Source organism: Manis javanica, chromosome 13, assembly GCF_040802235.1.
Source record: "Manis javanica isolate MJ-LG chromosome 13, MJ_LKY, whole genome shotgun sequence".
Taxonomy (NCBI): domain Eukaryota; kingdom Metazoa; phylum Chordata; class Mammalia; order Pholidota; family Manidae; genus Manis; species Manis javanica.
Window position 1 is genome coordinate 1,482,504 of NC_133168.1, and position 19,909 is coordinate 1,502,412.

A 19,909-nucleotide genomic window follows, 5' to 3' on the forward strand; every position below is an offset into this window, starting at 1 on the left:
CCCAGTATGACAGCCACTAAGCCACATGTGACCTTGAGCCCTGGAAAAGTGGCTGGTGCAATGGAGAAACTAAATTTTATTTAATTCTAATTAAGTTTAAATAGCCATATGTGGCCACCCCATTGGGCAGCGAAGGTCTAGAGGAACTCTTAGGATCTTAGAACTGGTCAGATGGTCAGTGCCACTCACCAAGATAGAAAATTCAAGGAGGAGGACATGGGAACGAGGGTCCTGAATTCAGGACGGACAAGTTATGTTACAGATTCAGTTACCTATTTGACAGGTAGGTGGCCACTCCTGAATACCAGGAGCAGGCATGCACACTGGTGAGGGCCGGAGATGGAGGTTTGGATGTCGTCACCATGGCAGCTGAGCTGCAGCCAGAATGGAGAGCCATCGTGCCCGGGACGGCCTCTGGGCTCATCTTGCTGGCCGCTGCCTGCCTCCAGCCTGCCAAAGGCCTGGTCAAGGCTTAGATCAGAGGCCTCCCTGGTTACCAAAGCCAGACTCCACACTGTCCTCTTGGGCTCACTGTGAACAACTGAAGTGGGGACTGGGACTTGCTTGCCTTGTGCCCTCACGTTTGTCCCATGGACAGGTGCACACAGTAGGTGCTCATTCGATGTTTATGAAACCACTTTGGAGAGAAGTCTTCACATGCTCTTTGGACAGAGATGCATTGGCCCTTTTATCTCCTGCTCGTCATCCTTGGAATATGCCTTGTGTCCTGGTGACAGTTTCTAGATGGGGCATCAAACACAGAGCCCGGGGCAGGCAGAGGACGGGGGAAGTCAGTGGCAGCGTGACCACGTCTGCATGAAGGCTCAGGCAATGGGAATGGCACCTGGCCCGCAGCCCCTGCCTCAGTGCAGACCCTACAGGGGCGCCGTCCTGGGCGTAGGGCTCTCCCTCCAGCCCCTGCTGCCCTTTTACATGAGAAACACAAGGTCTGGCTCCACTGGGAGGTCAGCTGGGGTCAGAAGCAACGTCCACTACCTCAGGTGTGCAGGGGTGGGGAGGGTGGTGGATTAGGGAGGTGCCTACTACGTGCTGGGCATTGTTAGGCTGTGAGCACAGAGCCAAAGCCCGTCCTCTGTCCTCAGGGGATAGCCGGAAATGAGTCGAAGCAGCAAGCAGATGAGTGTCAGTCCAACCCTGATCACCTCTCCTAAGGCGCAGGGTGTATGGGAACTGTCCCACGGCTGAGCTCTGAAGGAAGCCCAGAGGGGGCCAAAGGCAGCCAGAGCAGGAGCAAAGGAGACAGCTGGGGTGGGGGCGCGGGGTGCCTGCTGCCAGAGAGCCGCGGTGGGAGGTCACCCCCAACCTTCCCAGAGCCATAGAGACTTCGCCTTTTGGAAAATAATTGCAGTGTTTTAAGCAGGGAGGTGTGATCAGATGTGCAGTTTTATAAGTTTGGCAGCCAGCAGTGAGGACAGCAGATGGGAGGGTCCGGGGCAGATGCAGGGGACACACATCCACAGCCATTGAAAACGTTTTCGGCTGGTGCTGATTTAATTTGTGGGGCGTAGCCTTAGCTAAGCCAGACAGGCCTCAACTTGGGCATGTAAACGAAACGTGAAAATGTGTTATTAAATTCCCCATTTTTTCTCCTACGTAGGCAGTTGATTGAAGGAACGAAAGTTCTTCAGCAACTTGAGCTGATTCCAACAGAGAATGAAAGACCAACACAGCAATGCATAATCATCGACAGTGGAGATCTTTATGCCTGATTTTTGGGTCATTATTTTCTGACAATTATGTATCTGATCAGCTGTTCCTAGATTTAATTAAATAGTGCTGGACAAAATAAAAGCTGCAGCTGACACTGCAGGGAGGCTCACCCAGCACCCGCCACCCTCCCCACTTTCCTTTTGTGCCTCTGCCATGCAGACCATGACAGCAGGGGCACCCGGTTTCCAGCCTCCTCTGCAGCCAGGAGGGCCAGGGGATGGTGAGGCAGGGCAGCCGGCAGCCCTGCCCCTCTCCCGCCACCTAACCTTGACCACAGAGAGGCTGGGCCGTGAAGGAGACGCGGAGGAGCTGCAGAGACGGCAGCGCCAAATCTCGAGTCACTGAACGAGTGCCAGCAGCTGCCACCTATGTCCGGACCTCTCAGTACTTGAGACAAATAGACCCTGTTCGTTTGTGTTACTGTCGGTTTAATATCTTGCCACTTTAGCAGCAGTACCTAATGGCCTCCAGATCCTAAAACATTTGTAACAGAATCATGCTGTTTGTAACTACATTTCTGCTGTGAGAAATTTGGTAAATAACCAGAAGAGAAGCAATAGCAAAAAAAAAAAATTGTGGTATTTCATTGTTTATACATAGCATTCAGAAAAGGGTATACATTTTGGATGTTCTTACATGTCAGGAGAAGATGCTTGTCTCTGGGCCACACCAACTCCGTGCAAATCAACAGCTTGGGTTGGTCATCGCCATCCAAATCAACCCGGTGTGGTTGATTCTTGGTGTTATTGGGGATCCTGCTGTATCAGCTGCTCCTTAATCTGAGATCCTCAAACCCATGTCACCTGGGATGCCTTTTAAAGAGACTGGGGGAGCCTGTCGGCGGCTGAGTCAGTGTCTAGCAGGGTCCAGGATTCGTGCATTAGTCCAGCTTTCTCCCCAGGAGTTCTTGCTTTGCCAGCCGAGAGCTCGTCATTTGGGAGTCAGCATAGGTGTGAGCAGCTGGTCTCGGCCGCTTTGTGAAATCAGTGATGTGTGGGACCTGTTAATGGCGACCTTGGCCCGCTGCTGCCACGCTGCCGTCCCGCCCCGCTCTGCTCACAGCCACCGAACTTTCCTGCTCCAGTGATCCCTCTTTGAGCCAATCTTCAGGAGACAGGCCCTAATGGACTTGGGGCTTGCAAAAGGGAGGCATACGCTTGTTTTTTTAACTTTGCATTTTGAAATGATTGTCGATTTTCTGAAAGTTGCAAAAATAGCACAGCTCAGTCCTGTGTACCATTCATCCGTTATCCCCAATGGGAACATCTTACGTAACGTTACTACGATTATCAAAACCAGGCAATCGACATTGGTACAATGTGTGTGTGTCACTTTATCGTGGGTAGTTTTGTGGGACCGACACCACAAGCAAGACAGAGAACCTTTTCAGAACCACAGAGACCCCCCGCGGGCAACCCCTTTAGAGTTAGACCTGCTTCCTTGCCCCTGACCATCTCTAACGCCTGACAACTGGCATGTGCTTGTTTTTTTTTAGTGCTTTGTTGCTCTATGTCATATGCTTTTATTCTAACCTCTGAGGCGAATGGGAAAAGCATGGTGCCTCTGTCACATTTTCAGCAGACCTGGAGGCACCATCGTGTGAAGAATGCGTGTTCTTGACCCGCCAGCCGGGTTGGAGTCCGGGCTCCGCTTCTGCCCACCTGCACACATCCAGGCACGAACGTCACCGTGCCGCTCTTTCCTCACCTCATCTCAGGAGCGCCTACCACACAGCGTTGTTGAGAGGGTTCAGGGAATCGGTCGTTTGTATCCAGGACCTGGAAGAGGACCTGCTGTGCTCTGAGGGCTCATTAAACGTGTGCTCAACAAATGACTGGCGCGTAACCTTCAAGGTGCTGCCTAGGAACGTGTATTTTTTAAGAGCTCTTCAATGACTCTGATTAACAGTCAGACGCTGAAGAGGTATCTTCTCTTCCTCCAGGGAGTTTTGGTCAAGCTGAGAGCTCCTGCTGCGGGCACGAAGCCTCCTGGTCCTCACTGTGCATGGGTTCCTCTGGCCCCCGGGGAACATCGCAAAGGGGAGCTGAGCTTCCCACAGGGACGCTCACCACCCCGGGAAGCACACGGTGAGTGCCACCGCTGCTTTGCAGAGATCTGGGAAACACAGGACGGCACTCCTCAGGGAACACAAGCGGCAGAGCCATTCTTCCCGACAGTGAGCCTGCATATTGGGGCATTAAGCATTTTATCTGATATTGGGAAAGAATTGAGATATTTGTGTGAGCATAAACTGATTTCAGCTCCCTTTATTTTTTAGTTTCGCTATGATGTAAAGGTAAAACTTTTTCAATAGGATTAATTCGAAAAGGTATATCCTTAAAGTTAAAACTGATCTCCGTCACACCTACTGATACTTTCTCCCTTACAGCAAATCATTCTTTAAAATACTATGTTGACTACAGTATCCACCACCCTTCCCAAAACGGAGTCGCAACTTAAACTGGAAAATCCAGTCAGTCCATATCGCAAGTCAGTTTTATACATCATACAAAATATTTGTAACAAACACAACCTATCATACACAACATAAATTGCAAAGTTTGGTATTTGATGGTGGGGGCTTTGAAGATGTGGAAAGTCATAGGTTCTTTTGCAGTCTTGCACTGTGGTGTGCATCAGAAGTGCTCAAGCCAAAAGGCGCACACCCCCGAGCCTCAGCCCAGTTTCTGACTCAGCTGGGGAGCAGGCCAGGGAATCTGCATTCTTAACGCATCCCAGGCGACCTGCTGCTCTGGAGGCTGCAGGTGAAGACCACCTGAATGTACGAAAGCTGTGGATAGGAGACTTGAGGCATGCAGGTATGTGGAAGAAAAAGCTACAAAACACTGCAGGGTGACAAGAGAAAAGACAATGAGGAAAAATGATGAGATGAATCAACTTCATCAAGGCAGCAGGGAGGTTTGCAAACATTAACCAGTGGGAAGGGACGGCGAGTAGAGGCCTGGCACAGGGGCCTGGAGCTCCTGGCTGGCCAGGAGGTGAGGCACCACGGCGGCCTGGGGGCTTGGGGACAGCCTGGGACTCTCGGGCTGCCCGGGGCAATGCTCTTTACCAGACAAGTACAGAACCACCTGAGTGTTGTAAGTAACCAGAATGCCTCTCTGGGTGTGAACGGCTGGCAGCGAGCTCTCCAAGACAAGACTGGGAGCACGATGGATGCCTGGGCACCGGGAAGTAGTGGCGAACGCAGGACGTCAGAAAGCTGCCTGGGTGCTGTAAATCTGGGGAAAGGAAATCCCGGGGCAAAATACCTCTAAAACCAAAATCAGTCAAAGGGAGAAATAAAGTTTAAAACCCCTTTATTGCTTACAAACTGCGGTCTGGGGCCACTTCTCTTTCCTGCTCTGGCAGAAGCAAACCAGACCTCCTCCTAACCCCTCAGGTTCACATAAGCCCTCGGTCACCCAGGTAATTGTCCATCAATATGGAGATGAACTACCTTTCTCCACCCCTGAGGAACACCTGTTGATATGCAGATGCACTAAAGCCAGGTGAGATATTCTGGAAATATTACAATTTTACCCACAGGTGCAGTTTAGCCTGAACTTAGGAGTTATTCCTAAGAAATGAGTTAGAAATAAGTGTTTCCTTCTATTTCTAAAAGACTAAAATATAATGGAAAAAGCTCTAGCAGATACAGAGTTTGGAACAGAATAGAAATAAAAATAAGTGCATCTCAGATGCCAAACTAGAGAGAACCTAGGCTGGGCTTCATGCACCCTGCCCAATCAGTTTTGTGTTTATACCTTGACCTTACATTTGTAAGACAAACAATAGCTTTTTTACAACATGTCTTGTTTGATATAATTTTTAGACGAATTACTATTACAGAGAATGGGGTCAATTTAGGAGGGCAGAATAGATCTCCACAGGTTACAGTGTAAACTGTCTTCTCAGACATTATTACATGTAGACGTACACATCTCGTTACAATGCAGATTGTGACTTAGACCTGAGATTTCACATTTCTAAAACTTTCAGGTGATATGAATGCTACCAGTTGGTGAACCACACTTTGAGAAGCAAGAGTAAAGCAGTGGCTTTGACCTTCACTGCAGAGTAGGGACACTGGGGAGCTTTTAAAAGTCCTGATGGCATTATTAATATATTATTCCAGACTAATTAAATCAGTACCCTGACATCAGGATTTTTCAAAACTTCCCAAGTGGTTCCTATTCAGCCAAGGTTGAGAACAACTGCTCTAAAGTGTAACCCTTCTGAAACCCAGAAGCAGTTACCAAAGAAATATCCATATTCAAAGTGGAGTCTTTTAATATCTCTAGTATTTTATCATCAGTCCTAATCACAGGGCCAACCATGTAAGTATGACACGAGGTTTAATGCGTATTAAAACCGTATTGTAACTGCCAGGCAGTATTGTAACTCAGGCACGGTGAAAATGACCTTGGGAGTCTTCCATGCTCTAGCTCAACAGATACCATGGAAAATAAAATAACCGATGTTTTTCTAGTCTCAAGAGAGCAATATTTAAGGACTAACAAATACCTGAGGTCTAGAGTTGAACGTGCAGATGACAAATTGTAAAAAATGGCCTCCACAGTGGGCTGTGTTCATTCTAGGACCTAAGCAAGTTGTAGAGTGTGGGAAGAAAATGTAACTTCTATCATATTTTTTACCTTAAAAAGTTGAGTAGTGTCTTCATTCGGTCTGAGGGTCAGGTGGTGACATACTAAATACTGTATGACAGGCACCCTGAAGAGAAAAGCAGGTGTTTCTCTCCGCGGGCTGATGGAGGGACCTGGGTTGCTGGCTGCGCCCTCGTGCCTCCGGCCCCAGGCTGGGTCAGCCCCAAGCCCTCAGTTTGTTTACATCCGAGCAAACCTCCAACTACTGCGGTCAGTGCAACGAATGTCCAGTCATGAAGCCACAGAAGGACCCCGACGGGATTCTAGGGAGTCACAAAAGCTTTCAACTTCAGGCAGGAAAACGCAGCCACGTTCTTGGTGTTTTCATGCAGAGCAGATCTCACAAAAGCCATCAGTGTGTGTGATTTTGTTAGGGAACATGTGCGTGGTTCCGCGATAAGCACAAACCGCTGCAACGGGCGGCATCAAACGCAGCCTTCATGACCTAACCTCTACCGTTCGCTAGAAGCACGGGCGCCCCGGTGCGTGTTTCTGCGGCGCTGGGCATGGGCGGGCGCTGCCCTTGGGGAAGCCGAGCAGCGACAGGCGGCGCCCTCCCCCGGGCCGCCGAGTCGCCGGGGTCTCGGTCCCCCGGCAGCGCGGGGTCGGCGGGACGCGGCGGCTCCCCGGCTGGAGGGGGACCGCGCCGCCGGGACCGTGGGACAAGGGCTGGGGGAGGGCGGCGGCGCACACGCTCAGCGGGGCAGGCCAGGCCGGGTCCCCTTTCCCTGGGCGGGCCCAGCAACCAAGGGCACGCGCCCGCACTCGGGGCCCGGCACCACCCACGCCCGGGCCTGCCGGGGGCGCGCCTGGGGCCGCGCGGGGCGCGGAAGGCAGCCTGGCCCGGGGCTCGGCCGCGCGGCGCCACGTCCTGCGGGCCGGCCCATCCGGCGGGGGCGCCCTCCCCGTCCAGGGACGGGCGGAACTAGGCTGCGCACCCCGCGGCAGCCAGAGGGCAGGAGGGCGGCTCCCGCGCAGGCCCGCGCTCCGCCGCCCCGCCGCCGGCCTCGCCCCCCACCCCCGCAGGCCTCCGTGGTGCCGCCGGGCCCCGCCCCCTGCACGTGACCCGACGCGCGCCGGGCGGGGCGGGGCGGGGCGGGGCTGCCGAAGACGGAGGCCGACGCCGCGTGAGCCGCAGCTTCCCCGGGACTCTGCCGCTGAGGCCGCGATGTCGGCGCCCGCGCGTCCGCTGCTGTGGGCCGCGGCCTGCTTGGTCGCGCTGTGCGCGCTGACCGCGTCCGAGCCGCCCACGCCCGCCGCTGTGACCACCCCGCCGCCCACGACAGGCAGCTCGCCGACCACCACTCCCGCGCCAGGTGGGCGCCGACCCCGCGGCTCCCCGGGAGCCGCCCGCCGTCCCGGAACGCGCGCGGGCAACATGGCGGCGCGTCGGGGGAGGGCGCCGGGGCCGGACCAGGGGCGGCTGCGCCCCGAGGGAGGCGCCGCGGGGCCTCGGCGGCCGGCGGGCAGTCGCCGGCCCGGAGCGCCCGGCGCCGCTTTGAAAAAATGCCTCGTGATTCTCAGCGCCGCCAAGTGCGGCTCGGCAGCGGGGACGTGGCCTCCCCGCGCGGCGGCCGCAGGGCGGTGACGGGCCTCCGAGGGGCGGCCTCTCTGGGAGGTGGCGGAGGGGAAGCTGGGGTCCCAGGCGCGATGCGAGGAGAGCCCTGGGCTTGGCTGCGCCGGTTTTGTGGAAAGTGCGGGGATAGCCGAGGTTTGGGCGGTTAGTTCATGAGAACCTGACCCTCCGACGCAGAGGAAGGAAGTGCCCGCTGGTCTGTCCCCGGGGCGCCGCGCTCCTCTCGGTATTGGAGGCTGAGCCAGAAGGTGGATCCTGGGGTCCTCGGCCGGGGCCGTGTGCGCCGTGCACCGCGGGGCCGGGGCCCAGGTCGGCTGGTGTCTGCGACCCGCTCGCGAGCACCTTCTGGCCGGCGCCGCGGGGCGTACGCGGAGCCTTGCAGCAGAAACGCGCTGCCGCGGCAGCACAGGAGAGGAAGGAGGGTAAATCGAGGTAGAAAGGCGAAGAGCCCCTGGCTGTTTAAAGTCCGCAACCTGGTGTGACTAGTTATTCTAGTTAATACTGAGTAGGCGGTTAAATGGCATCTTGACTGAACGTTGGCTTAAGTAAAGGTTTTTACTTTGGCATTTTTTTCAGGCTAATAGTAATTGTTTTACAACCTCTTCCTTAGTTTTTGTATTCCGTGAAAGTGTAACAAAATATATAATAAACAGTGTTGGGTACATTGAGACTGATGTAATAGTAGAAGTTAAAAAATTTTTTTACTGAATGTAAATTGCAGTGCCATACTGGAAAGTTTAAACTGCACTATGTTTATGATAGAGCAGGATGCCTTATCTCCTGCTTATTTTATTTGGCAGTTTCCTCCCAGAATCTTTTTTTTTTTTTTTTTTTTAGAGAAGTTTGGGAATATCAAGTTAATTGCCTTTGTCTAAGTGAAAGCGTGTCAAGGGGAGGGTTTGCATTTTCTAAGTAGTACTTGCATAAGCTGCAGTTTTGAAAGGTAGCAAGTTTAGTTCATTTTAAGTACCACTCTGCTACCCAAACATTCATCTTTCAAGCACAGGTTTTAAAGTAGCATTTTTCATCTGTCTACACATCTCTGAAGAACTTATTTCTACTTTGTTGACCATCCCCACACCCTCAGAAAGCCCCATTCTCTGATAAGTATCAGTGGTTAAGTATTGAGATGCAGTGTTGCTGTGCAAATTACGTTTTTGGGCACGGGGAAAGCAAATGAGAATGTTTTTTGAAGGCATCTAGCTTCTAGGGAGGGACAGAGCCCTCCCTAGTTCTGTAGTCCTTTGTCTCGATACTGAATTGTAATTAGCCTTCTTTGAGGTCTTGTTTCAGGACTATTTGTCTTAAATTGACAAAGACTTTGCTAACTTGTCAAAACTGTGTGTATGTGAATGTAGCGCCTTTCAGATGTGTTGTCTCTTACTCTTCAGTCATGGAGGACCCTTGAAGGAGTGGAGTTTTTATGAATTGTGAATCTGGGGTTTTCAGAATGGGCATCATTGGAGCTAAGGTTCAACCTGTAATCTTTATTACTATTAAAAATTCTAGTGTCCCATCTGATGTTTCAGGGCAGTAATTTCCTATGTGTAATTTTGACCTTATAGCCTGTTTTCCAATATTTTTATTTCTTAAAGATGGCTTTAAAATGCCTCAAGAAATAATGTCAGTGTCTATGAAGCAGTTGCCCTGTGAAAAGGATTGTTTAGATGGGTTGTTTACATGAAGTGCTGAGCGTTCCCACTAGCCTGTTTTTTTCCCCCTTTCTCTTGGGTTGATTTCTGTCTTCATAAGTCATTTATGATGATTGGAATTTCATAGTCTATTTATGAAGTTTGTGTGTGTAGTTTAAAAAAACACATAACATGAGATCTATGCTTAACAGATGTTACATGTACAGTATTAACTGTAAGTCCGATGTTGTACAGAAGATCTCCAGGACTTGCACCGGCTTGCGTGGAACTTTATAGCGATTGAACAAGAGATACTTTCCCCAGCTTCTGGCACCACTGTTCACTTTCTACTTCTGAGTTTGACTCTTAAATGCTTTGTATAAGTGGAGTCACACAGTATTTGTCCTTGACTGGCTCATTTCACTTAGCATAATGTCCTCAAGGTTCATTTGTGTTGTAGTGTATGACAGGATTTCCTTTTTTAACAGCTGAATAATACATTTTGTGTGTGTAACACATTTTTCTTGTCCACTCATCTGCTGATATGATAAAGTTTCACCATTTCTCTGAATTAGTAAGTACTTACTGTCGTTTAAAAAAAGTACAAATTCAAAATGAGGTATCAGTTAACTAATTCCATATCTTCCCCACACCCCCAGAAACCTGTGAAGGCCGGAATAGCTGTATTTCCTGTGTCAACACCAACATCACTGATATTACTCCCTGCTTGTGGATAGAATGTAAAGGTGAGCAACCTTGAGATTGCTTTAATTTTGAAAATGCAAAACTGGTTTGTTACAATATTTTAGAATATACTACGGAATATTCTTGAATGTTTGAAAATTATATGCAACATTTAGTATAGTATGCACTATTTATTTTGCAAATGAAATACTTTTCCTTTGAAGTGCCAATTGCCTCACCTCCGCAGGTAGAGAGATTTTAAACCTTTGTAGGATTAAGTATGTTGCTTAATACTGAAATTAACTGTGAAAGAAAGTTGTGAAGTTTTACATTTACCTTTAAGGGATAAAGAGTTAGAGATACACTAAAATGCCAGTGAGGTTTTGTTAGAACCATGGAATTACAGCATAAATTGTTTTTTTAATGTAAGGTGGCTGCATTTTTTTTTTTATTCATAAAACAGCCCATCAACTTGTATACAAATACATAAAAAGCTGAAGCTACATGTTAAGTTTTATTCTTCATTGAAAAATTTTAGAATTCTGAAAATTATATCACTACATAACAGTTTGAAAAGCCTCTTTTAGAATTAACATTAGCATAATTTGGGGTTAAAATGAACTTTCTTCTTGTATGAGAGTCACCTTTTTTTTTTTTAGGCCATAAAATTGAGTTTAAACATCCCCCTCTCCTCCCTCCCCATGACATTGAATGCCCTGCTATAGGATATGTTGGGGAAGGTGCTCCCTTGTTCTGCTGTGTCTGCCAAGCCAGGAAAGAGGTTTTAGAAAGTAGAGAAGACGGAAGTGGAGATCCGAGCAGAGGTCTTCCTGCTGCTGTCGGGGCGCCTCCCTTGTTTGCTAAGCCTGTATAGGTCCTGACCGCCTCTCCCTCCCTCCTGACTCAGCCGTCTGGTGGATTTCAGCTGCCTGCCTTGTACAGTGGTCATACCACAGTTTTGAGATCGAAGTGTTTCTGATTTCTCTGTTTAATGTATTCATGGGGATTTTAAGGTGATACTATTAGGAGAGATAACTGTAATATTTCTAAAACAATGGAAAAAGAAAGGAGTAATGGTATTTTGTTGATCTGTGGACTTCTAGTGTTTATTCCTGAATTCAGTTTTGAAAGTGGTTCTGGAGCTTAGTAACAGAAGTGAGAGATAATATAAGCAAGTGACTTAGTGCTTTTTATCTTTTTCTTCCCCTTGCATAACAGATAATAAAAGCTACTGTTCACGTAATTCAACAGTTAGTGACTGCCGGGTGGTGAATAGCACAGAATTCTGCTCAGGTAAGTAAGTGCTCACATGGGCTGCTGGGGAAAATGGCCATAGAGAGGTGAGGAGGTCAGCGCCCCAGGAATCCTTGCTTCAGTATCTGGTTGGAGGAATTTCCATGATCCTAATCTTGTGAGAAGGTTGGGTGTGAGCACAGGTCCAGCCTGGGGCGTGTGTGCTGGTGCTGTTGTCACTACCTTTTTTTTTTTTAGACTCTTCCAGAAAGTCACTGCAGTTTAGACCCTTTCTTTATTTGCATTTTATAGGCTGGACAATTTTGTTCTAGCACTTTCTTAATCACAGTCTCCAGCATAGTTTCTACTGTGGTTAAGTGACTCTCTGCTCATCCATTTCTGTACTTCAATTTGAGGAACTTGATTACTCTGTCACCTTTGCTCTTGTTTAGAAAATCATTAAAATTCTAGATGAAATGGCTGATTTTCTAATAAGATTATAAATTAATGGGAAAGTCAGATTCCTAATTTGGCATATAGATAATAAGTAGAGCAAAAGATTTTTCTTGAGTGTATCAGTAGCCTTGAAAGACTGCCTATAACTGTTTAATTTGGTAGGTGTTTCCCCATCATCAACCCCAGCTGGAGGTTTGTAACTGAGAATTTCATTGGTATGAGGTCAGTTAGGCCTTTGTAGAGTGCATAATACGGTTTGGAAGTAAACATTTTCAATATTTATTTTAATGTGTGTTAGAAAAAACTGGTAACTATGTCAGACCCGTAATTTCATGATAATGCTGAGAAACAGGATTAAGTAAAACATTTCAGAAGACATTAACATAAAGAAAAATTGAATAAGTAATTCTGCTTACTTGATGTATCAGAGTTAGTTTTGGCTATGAAAGATACAAAACCCCTAATTAGAGTGGGTGAAGCAGTAGCCGACTTGGCGTGGGTGCGGAGGGCTGGAGCAGCACGTCACAGCCAGCGGGGCTCAAGCAGCTCCTCTTAGGTTTTCACTCTTGTCGATCAGCAGCGGCTCTGACCTCACCCCCTACGGTCAGTGCTCAGCGGAGCTGGTTTTCCTGTTGGGAAGAAGGGAGAGCCCGGATCTGTCATGTAGCTGCTTCCTGGGAGTTCCCCAAGGCTGCCTGGCTGCAGGGGAGGCCAAGAAGTATCTCTTCTAGGGGGAGGGAAGTGTCACTAAAAATTGGTGCTACTGTTGCTGAGGAAGTGGGGAGCGATGTGGGGTGAGAGCCACTGCGAGTCTCCACAGGCGGGGTGGGACTTAATTGTAAAAATGGTCAAAATAGTCCTCAGATGACTGCAGGTTGGGAAATGTGTTACAGATCATGAGATTTTAGACAGCTTGGACTGACTTTTTTTTTTTTTTTTACTAGTGCCCACTGCCACTCCATTGCCAACCAATTCTACAGGTAATGCAAGATGGTTGACCCTGTTCTTCTTCCTCTTTTCAGAATTTTTAAGCTCTCTTGATGGACACCTTTTTAGTAATTAAATACCTGAAAGTTATAATAGTTTTAAAAATTAGTAGACACATTTAGTCTTGGACCACAGTAATTACATTACTATACACTGTGACAGTGACATGTGACTCCAGTGTTTCCCAGTCATGGAAAATGAGCATATTTGCTGAGCTTTGTACATTGAGTCCACAAATTGCTTTTTGTGAGAATCTTGGGAACCAGAGAACCCTATGGGAAACAAACCTTGTGACTCCATCATCCAGGGGTATAGCAGAGTGTTTAAGTTCTTCTGGTCTTTTCTGTGTGTGTATCTAAATATGCTTACTATGAAATTAGGTAATTATGTACATGCATGTTTGAATATTTTCCCTCTTACTGCAGGCATTGTACACTTACGTCCTGTTCCTGGTGGGATGGTTAGGTCATCTTTCATTCTACATGCAGTGAATACCCTATGGCCATAGGTTCTTAAAAATAAAGTCTTCCTGGGGCAAATAAAGTCTGTCCATCGATCCGCATGTTGGCTCTGATGGAGGGCGAGCTGTGTTTCTGTCACGCCAACTCTGACCCCAGCATGAGAAATGCCGAGCTGTGCTTGGTTCCTACCATAACTTGTTAATAGTTTTTGTCTTAGAAATAAGATCTTTTATAGACAATCTATAGTTCTCTCTCCTAAATGGTAATTCTTGCCCTTCTGTGTCTTTTTGAAAACTATCCAGATGTATACATGGATTTTATGCTTTGATATATACACAGACATTACCATAGATACCATTTTACAATTGCTTAATGTTTTCAAATACATTTAAAAGCTAGTATTCTGGGTATGTAGGTATGTTTGTGAGCCATTAACTAAAATTCGGCTTTCAGTCTTTAAAAAATTGAAAGCATGTTGAAGTAGGCAGTGTTATTTTTAGAAGGTTGATACTAGGTAACTTGGAATTTTAGAAATACAAGTTTTTAATCCATTTTGTTTACATTCCAGCTAAAACCACAACTCTGCCTCCCTCCTCTACAGCCTCCACCACAACTACACCTGCGACATCAGGTACTGAAGTTCTGTGGGCTGACAGCGAGGCGGGAGGTGGGCCCGCCGGTGCCGTCACTCTTCCGCTCGCGCCCAGTCTTACTCATGAGCGGTTATGAACTGAAGCTCATCCCTTAGGTGTAGAGGGGCGGGCAGTGGGCTGACACAGCTGTGGCGATAGGTTTGCCGAGTCCTCTTACAGTTTTTAATGGGTGACCACATATGGCCTGACACATTAGCATTGAATGGTAATGTTTTTCTAAAACCTTATAGTACAACTTGTAGGTGAAATCTAATTTCTTACTACCTAAAAATTAAGTAGTGATTACTGTTAGGGGTTGGTTGCATGCTGTCTGAGAGAGACCACGGCAGTTTGAGAGAAGGTAACACAGTCATCCTCTTTATTATAAAAAGCCAGGGTCACTGCCAAGCGTGTACCTAAGCTGTATTTCTTCCCATTTCTTACTTTATGACTCCAGAAAGTGCATGTGAGATTAACTTATTATTTAATATTAATTGGTGATTTGGCACATTACAAACTAAGTGGTGCCTAGGCTATGCCACCGGCGTCCTTAGGCCCACAGGGCGGGAGCCGCCCCTTCTGTCCAGACCAAGTGTGTCTGGTCCTGATGGGCCTTCCCTGCTTCCCTGACTCTCCTGGCTCTGTCTTTGCTGCCTCAGTTTCAGTGACGCCGTCTTGTCTTCACTAGACACACAGAGGAGCTGTAGTTGATTTTAAATCTGGCCAGCTTACTATATGGTCACCAGAACCAGTGTTTGTTGAATATTCTGTTTAAGAAAAAAGTAACATTTATTTTCTATGAACTTGCTTCTTCTTAAAGTGGATGGTGCTCTACTGGGAGTGTCTTACTCCCTGAAAAGGAATTAAAATAGTTGTGCTCTTTTCTTTTGTGACTTGGTAACACTTTCTCATAATATAAAGTTTGCAGAGTAAGATTCAAGGTAACTATAGTAACGTGATCTTTTGATTGTTGGAATTTTGAGTTGCAGATACTAAAATTACTTTTGTAATTTGAAAAATTGCAACCAAATTTTTATATATAGTGAAACTCAAAAGTATGAATTTTCAATGCAAATATCAATATTTACTCAACTAAAAATATATAGTCTGAAGAAACTGATGATTTTTTAAATGTTATGCCATGTTCCCAGGGCATAATTTATATACCAGGAGAACCTTTTTTTCATGTTGAAGTTGGGCAGCAGCATTGATCCCTTAGGTAGGACTGGAGGGAGGGAAGAGCAGGGTTGGTCCGTGGTTGTCTTCCTTAGGTGTAGGGGTAAGTTCTGGCCGTGAAGACTTGACTCACGAGTCTGTAGAATTTAGCAAAGTAGAGACTCAGGTGGGCCTTGTATTGGAGGCTTATTAAATATTTTAATCTTGTGTCTCGTTTAATAGGTCCCACTAATACCACTCTAACCCCAACCTCACAACCTGTACGGAGGTCGACCTTTGATGCCGCCAGTTTCATCGGGGGAATTGTCCTTGTCCTGGGCGTGCAGGCTGTGATTTTCTTTCTCTATAAATTCTGCAAGTCAAAAGAACGAAACTACCACACTCTGTAAACAGATCCACGAAGTTAACAAGGACTGGCATGTAATTCACAGAAACCAAAATAGTATCTTTTAAGATGTCCTACATGGGAGATGCTATTCCAGGATCTTTAAATTTTCAGAGGATGCATATAGGGTATTTTGGAGCATCGTCCTTGAAGAAAAATCAGTTAAATCATTTTGCTGAACAGGAATATTTAAAAATATGCTGCATGAATCCTTGTGGCTGTTTTCTTTTCTTTTAAATGGCCGTCTCTGTGGGATCAGGTGCTGGATGTGGCCCTGAGTGGTGGGCAGCGCTATCCTGCACAGACCACCTCGTGGCTCTCCTGGCAGTTTAATTTTAAATTCAGTCATTTTAAGGCCTGGAAGCTGCATTATATTCGTCCTAACTCAGGATGTAGGTTAGTGATTAGAATTGAGAGTGCCAAATGGGCATCAGTCAGGTGGGTTTTTGGCTATCATTTCAAAAGTGGAAAAAATTTATAAATTTAGAGTACACTATATCCTTAGAGTAAAATTTCATGCTTAGTAAGTTATTTTTTCTACATTAGAAATAAGATGCCACACAGGGAATTACTTTCCAGGTTTAAAGAAATGAACAGATACAGACTATTAAAGTGTAGCAGGTTATTCGTATTTGTAAAGCACCTTGTGTCATTGAGAAAATACAGAATCGTGCCTTAAAAGACAGACTGAAAGGTAGACTGTGACTTAAAATGTTTGTGATTTGTGTTTTCTCGTCAAGGAGGGTCACGGTTGGTCTGAGGACGGAGCTAGTGGTGAGCAGAAGCAAGCCTGCTGTCAGGTGCCCGACTGTGGGTGTTGGACGGGAGACCCCCCAGCTTCAAGCTTGAGGGACGGACGCTAACAGATGTCACACAGAATTAAAAGCCTTCATATACTGAACCTCCCAACATTTTTCTTACAGCTGTTTACAAAGTATAGAGACAAAATTGATTTAATTATATTTTCCTTTGTACTTCAGAAAAGTATCCTGACACTGTTTGTACCTCAAAAGGAATTTCCACCAAGCTTTTTTCATGAGGCAAGAAGGAAATAAGTCGTTTTAGAATCTTTTATTATTTAAATGAGACAATCATTTTAAGTTTTGAGATAGCAGATGTGACCAGTGTAAATTCAGGAAAAGCTAAGGGTTTGGGTCGACTGATTGCCGTAGGTTTTAGTGGTGATGGCCCTGGACAGACGGACGGACAGACCGCGTGTGCTCTCTCTCTCTCTCTCTCTCTCCCCCCCCTCCCTTCCTCCCTCCCTTCGCCCCTCGCCCCCCCCAAGTCCCCTTCTTAGTTTCAGTTCCCATAGCAGAATGGGCATGCTTACTGGTTACGTTTTCTTAGGAAACCCCAGGTTTTTTGGTTTGAGAGGGACATTTCTCCCCTGCCTTTGACTCTTTGGCATAGTTCAGAGGCTTAAACCATTTTAAAATGAGATTTTACTTTTTTCTAGGTCACGGAGGCTTTTTTGTTTTAGTTCCTTTAACCTACAGTGGCTGAGTTTAGCACTTGGTTTTCAATATTTTTATAGTAGGCAATGACAAGTTGCTTTGGTCCATTTCATAAGCCAAAAATTCCCTGCGTTTAGATAATTACATTAAAGGTTCTTAAAGTAAAGATTTAGTGTTTCTTTGTTACTTGCTGGTACAGCTGAAGTTTGTTTTACTTGCACATTTGTACATACACCTAATGTTTTCAAGTGCCTTAATTGTTTAAAATCTCTGGCTTCAAAGGTTTTTGGGAAAGGATAGGTTTACCTCATATTTTTGTGTTCTCATTATTAATCCTAGAAACCTCACCAAAAAATTGTATTATGGTGCCATGGCTGTTAGTTTTTAGTGAGTGCTATAAGATACAAGATTCATTTGAAAATACAGAGCATTTCCATTCCAAAGTGACAGAAACAGCTGCAGTGGTACAGTTGCCATTTACCTGGAGAATACATGCTGCTCGTCAGGGTCAGAACACAGAGCGTTTTTGTGAAAATGTAGCTGATGAAGCCTCTCTGTAACTTTGAGTAACAACAAAATTATACTAGGAAATCAGATTTTGCAAGAAGAGCTCTTACAGCAAAACTCACTGTCTTTTCTTCCCTTCTTTTTGCAATTTTATGTCTTTAGCCATTAATAATTGTTTTTTTTTAATCCAGACGGTATGTAAAAACCTGTTCAGATTTTTCCTGATTTGTTTATGCAGATGCAGTTCCATGAAAACACTTTATTTTGCCTTACAGAGACTTGTTGCATAGGCAGACACTGTATTTAGAATTTATATTTCAATTCATGATAAACTGCAAAACGAATCCATATCATGTACCAAACTGATTTAAAATAAATCTACGTTTATTGAATGAATCTGCTCTTTTTTATTGACTGAAGTGTTTGTGTTCTGATTGAGAATCTGCCTTGTCAGCCTGAGGAAGGGTTGTCCACTTAGTGTTTATTGTTCCCCGAGACAGCAGGTAAGAACGAAGGTGCACCTCCGCCAGTGGAGATCAGCCTTGGCGTTGGTAGTTGGAGGATTGGTGTGCCTGTGGGAGGGACGTGGTGGTGGTTGGAGGATTGGTGTGCCTGTGGGAGGGACGTGGTGGTGGTTGGAGGATTGGTGTGCCTGTGGGAGGGACGTGGTGGTGGTTGGAGGATTGGTGTGCCTGTGGGAGTGTGGGAGGGACGTGCACTTCAGTCTCCCGTAAATCAATAGAAGTCAACAACTTGTGCTCTAGTGTACCAAGTGAATACATGAGACTGCCATCTGTTACCTGTCTGAAAGTTTGTGACTTTCTGCCTTGTTAGTTCAGGTTGCATGTAAAGTAAAATTAGGCTTCTTTTTAGAGTACTTTGTATAAATATCTACTACTAAGCCATATGCTGGTATGTGAAATCCGGTTCTGTTGGTCCATGTTTTGGAGAAAATTATACTCGACATTTCAGAGAACTTGGACTGAGAAGAGAATGAACACTCCCCACTAAGCCTTAGAACCCAGGAGAGTAACCTGACTTCGCCATAGAAATCATGAACTCTTAGTTTCATATGAGCCCTGTGTATGGGCGAGTTTGGTGAATACGAGATTGTGCTCCAAGATGCCCTAAAACATTGCCAGAGGCACATTATTTTGGTAAGAATGGGGTTCAGAATGTTTTTTTCAGATGATACAAAGTTCTGTGTATTTTCCCATGTAACCATTCCTGTGCCCCATCTGTGCAGACACCTCTCGCTCCTGCTATGAACCTTCTGCCCACAGGCTGTCCTTGAATCCTGAGCATTGCCAGGTAGGATGGCACAGGTGTGGGTGAGTCCTTCCAGTCTGTGGGTGTCTTGCCTGTCTTCACTGGGTGTAGGGCTCTAGGCAGACGGTTTTTGCTTTCAGCCCTTGAATGGTGGTCCTCTCGCGTTGTGTCCTGTGACATCTATTCTTTTGTCCCTCTCCACATTAACGCCCTTTTTCCTTCTGTTGCGCTGTAGATTTTTCTCACTTGTTCTGAGCGATTTGATCATGATTTGCAGCGCTGGCATTTCTTTGTGTGTTGTACTTGGGTTCATTGAATATCTTGGGTGTATGGTTTCCATTAAATTGGGAAAAATGTTAGCCATTATTTTTTTCCTGTCCCCTCCTCTCTCTCTGCTGGGACTCCCCTCAGAGAGTGCTGGAAGTTGGTGCACAGCTACCCACCCCCTGCTCCGTTTTTTCGTCTTCCTCCGTTTCATGTCAGGTCATTGCTGTCTTCAGAGGCCGCGGAGCTGGTACGTCTGACCTGTTGTTTCTCTTACCCAGTGTGTTTTCCATTTCAGGCGTCTTCATTTCTACTCCATTTCGGGTGTGTTTGTATTCATCTTTACATGTTCAACGTTTTCCTTCGTTTTTAAGTAGCGTCTAACAACTTCTAGTGCCTGTGCCTGCTAATCCAGCATCTGGGCTGGTTTCTGTTGATTGATGACGATGGTGATGGTTTTGTTTATTATGGGTCATGTTTTTGTTCCTTCGCATGCTTGGTGATTTTTTATGACATGCGAGAAGGAGACTCACTTGTTAGGGGCTAGTTGTTTTTGTTCTGGGACATAGTTCAATGGCTTGAAAACAGTTTGATCCTTTCAGGCCTTGCTTTAGAGCTTTACTAGGTTTAGAGAGCAGGGCAGCCCTTTTTCAAGGGCATGTTTCTAATTCTGAGGCCAGACCCTTCTGAGTACCCAGCATGCACTGGAGCAGGAGGCTCTCTAGTGCGGGCCAGTGGGAATGGGCTCCGGGTACTGTTTCCCCCCAGCCCGTCCCCAGCCTGGGGCAGCTTT

General features: G+C 46.5%; 2 protein-coding genes and 1 long non-coding RNA gene across 8 annotated transcripts in view; 2 read left to right on the forward strand and 1 right to left on the reverse strand.

Annotated features, from left to right (window-relative positions):
• The window catches only part of PPIL6 (peptidylprolyl isomerase like 6), a 28,053-nt gene extending 24,194 nt beyond the window's left edge, over window positions 1–3,859 (forward strand). For 2 of the 6 annotated variants that reach the window (XM_017661027.3, XM_017661025.3), the window contains exon 8: window positions 1,619–2,286. In XM_017661027.3, coding sequence (XP_017516516.3) covers window positions 1,619–1,730 — 112 coding nt within the window. In that variant the 3' untranslated portion in view covers window positions 1,731–2,286. Of the gene's footprint in view, window positions 1–1,618; window positions 2,298–3,673 lie in introns of those variants that run through there. The other 4 variants (XM_073220809.1, XM_073220808.1, XM_017661029.3 and 1 more) reach the window with 4 other exon arrangements.
• Window positions 2,305–6,377, reverse strand: LOC140845781 (uncharacterized). Its single transcript, XR_012124669.1, has 2 exons — window positions 6,259–6,377; window positions 2,305–4,577 (listed from the first exon to the last, which is right to left on the reverse strand). It is a non-coding gene; the product is annotated as an uncharacterized lncRNA (long non-coding RNA).
• A 1,109-nt stretch (window positions 6,378–7,486) lies between these two features.
• On the forward strand, window positions 7,487–17,979 carry CD164 (CD164 molecule). Its single transcript, XM_037012328.2, has 6 exons — window positions 7,487–7,714; window positions 10,265–10,351; window positions 11,508–11,582; window positions 12,923–12,958; window positions 13,995–14,057; window positions 15,457–17,979. The coding sequence occupies exons 1-6, from the start codon at window positions 7,567–7,569 to the stop codon at window positions 15,621–15,623; spliced, it is 576 nt and encodes a 191-aa protein (XP_036868223.2). The 5' UTR covers window positions 7,487–7,566; the 3' UTR covers window positions 15,624–17,979.
• Window positions 17,980–19,909: the final 1,930 nt, after the last annotated feature.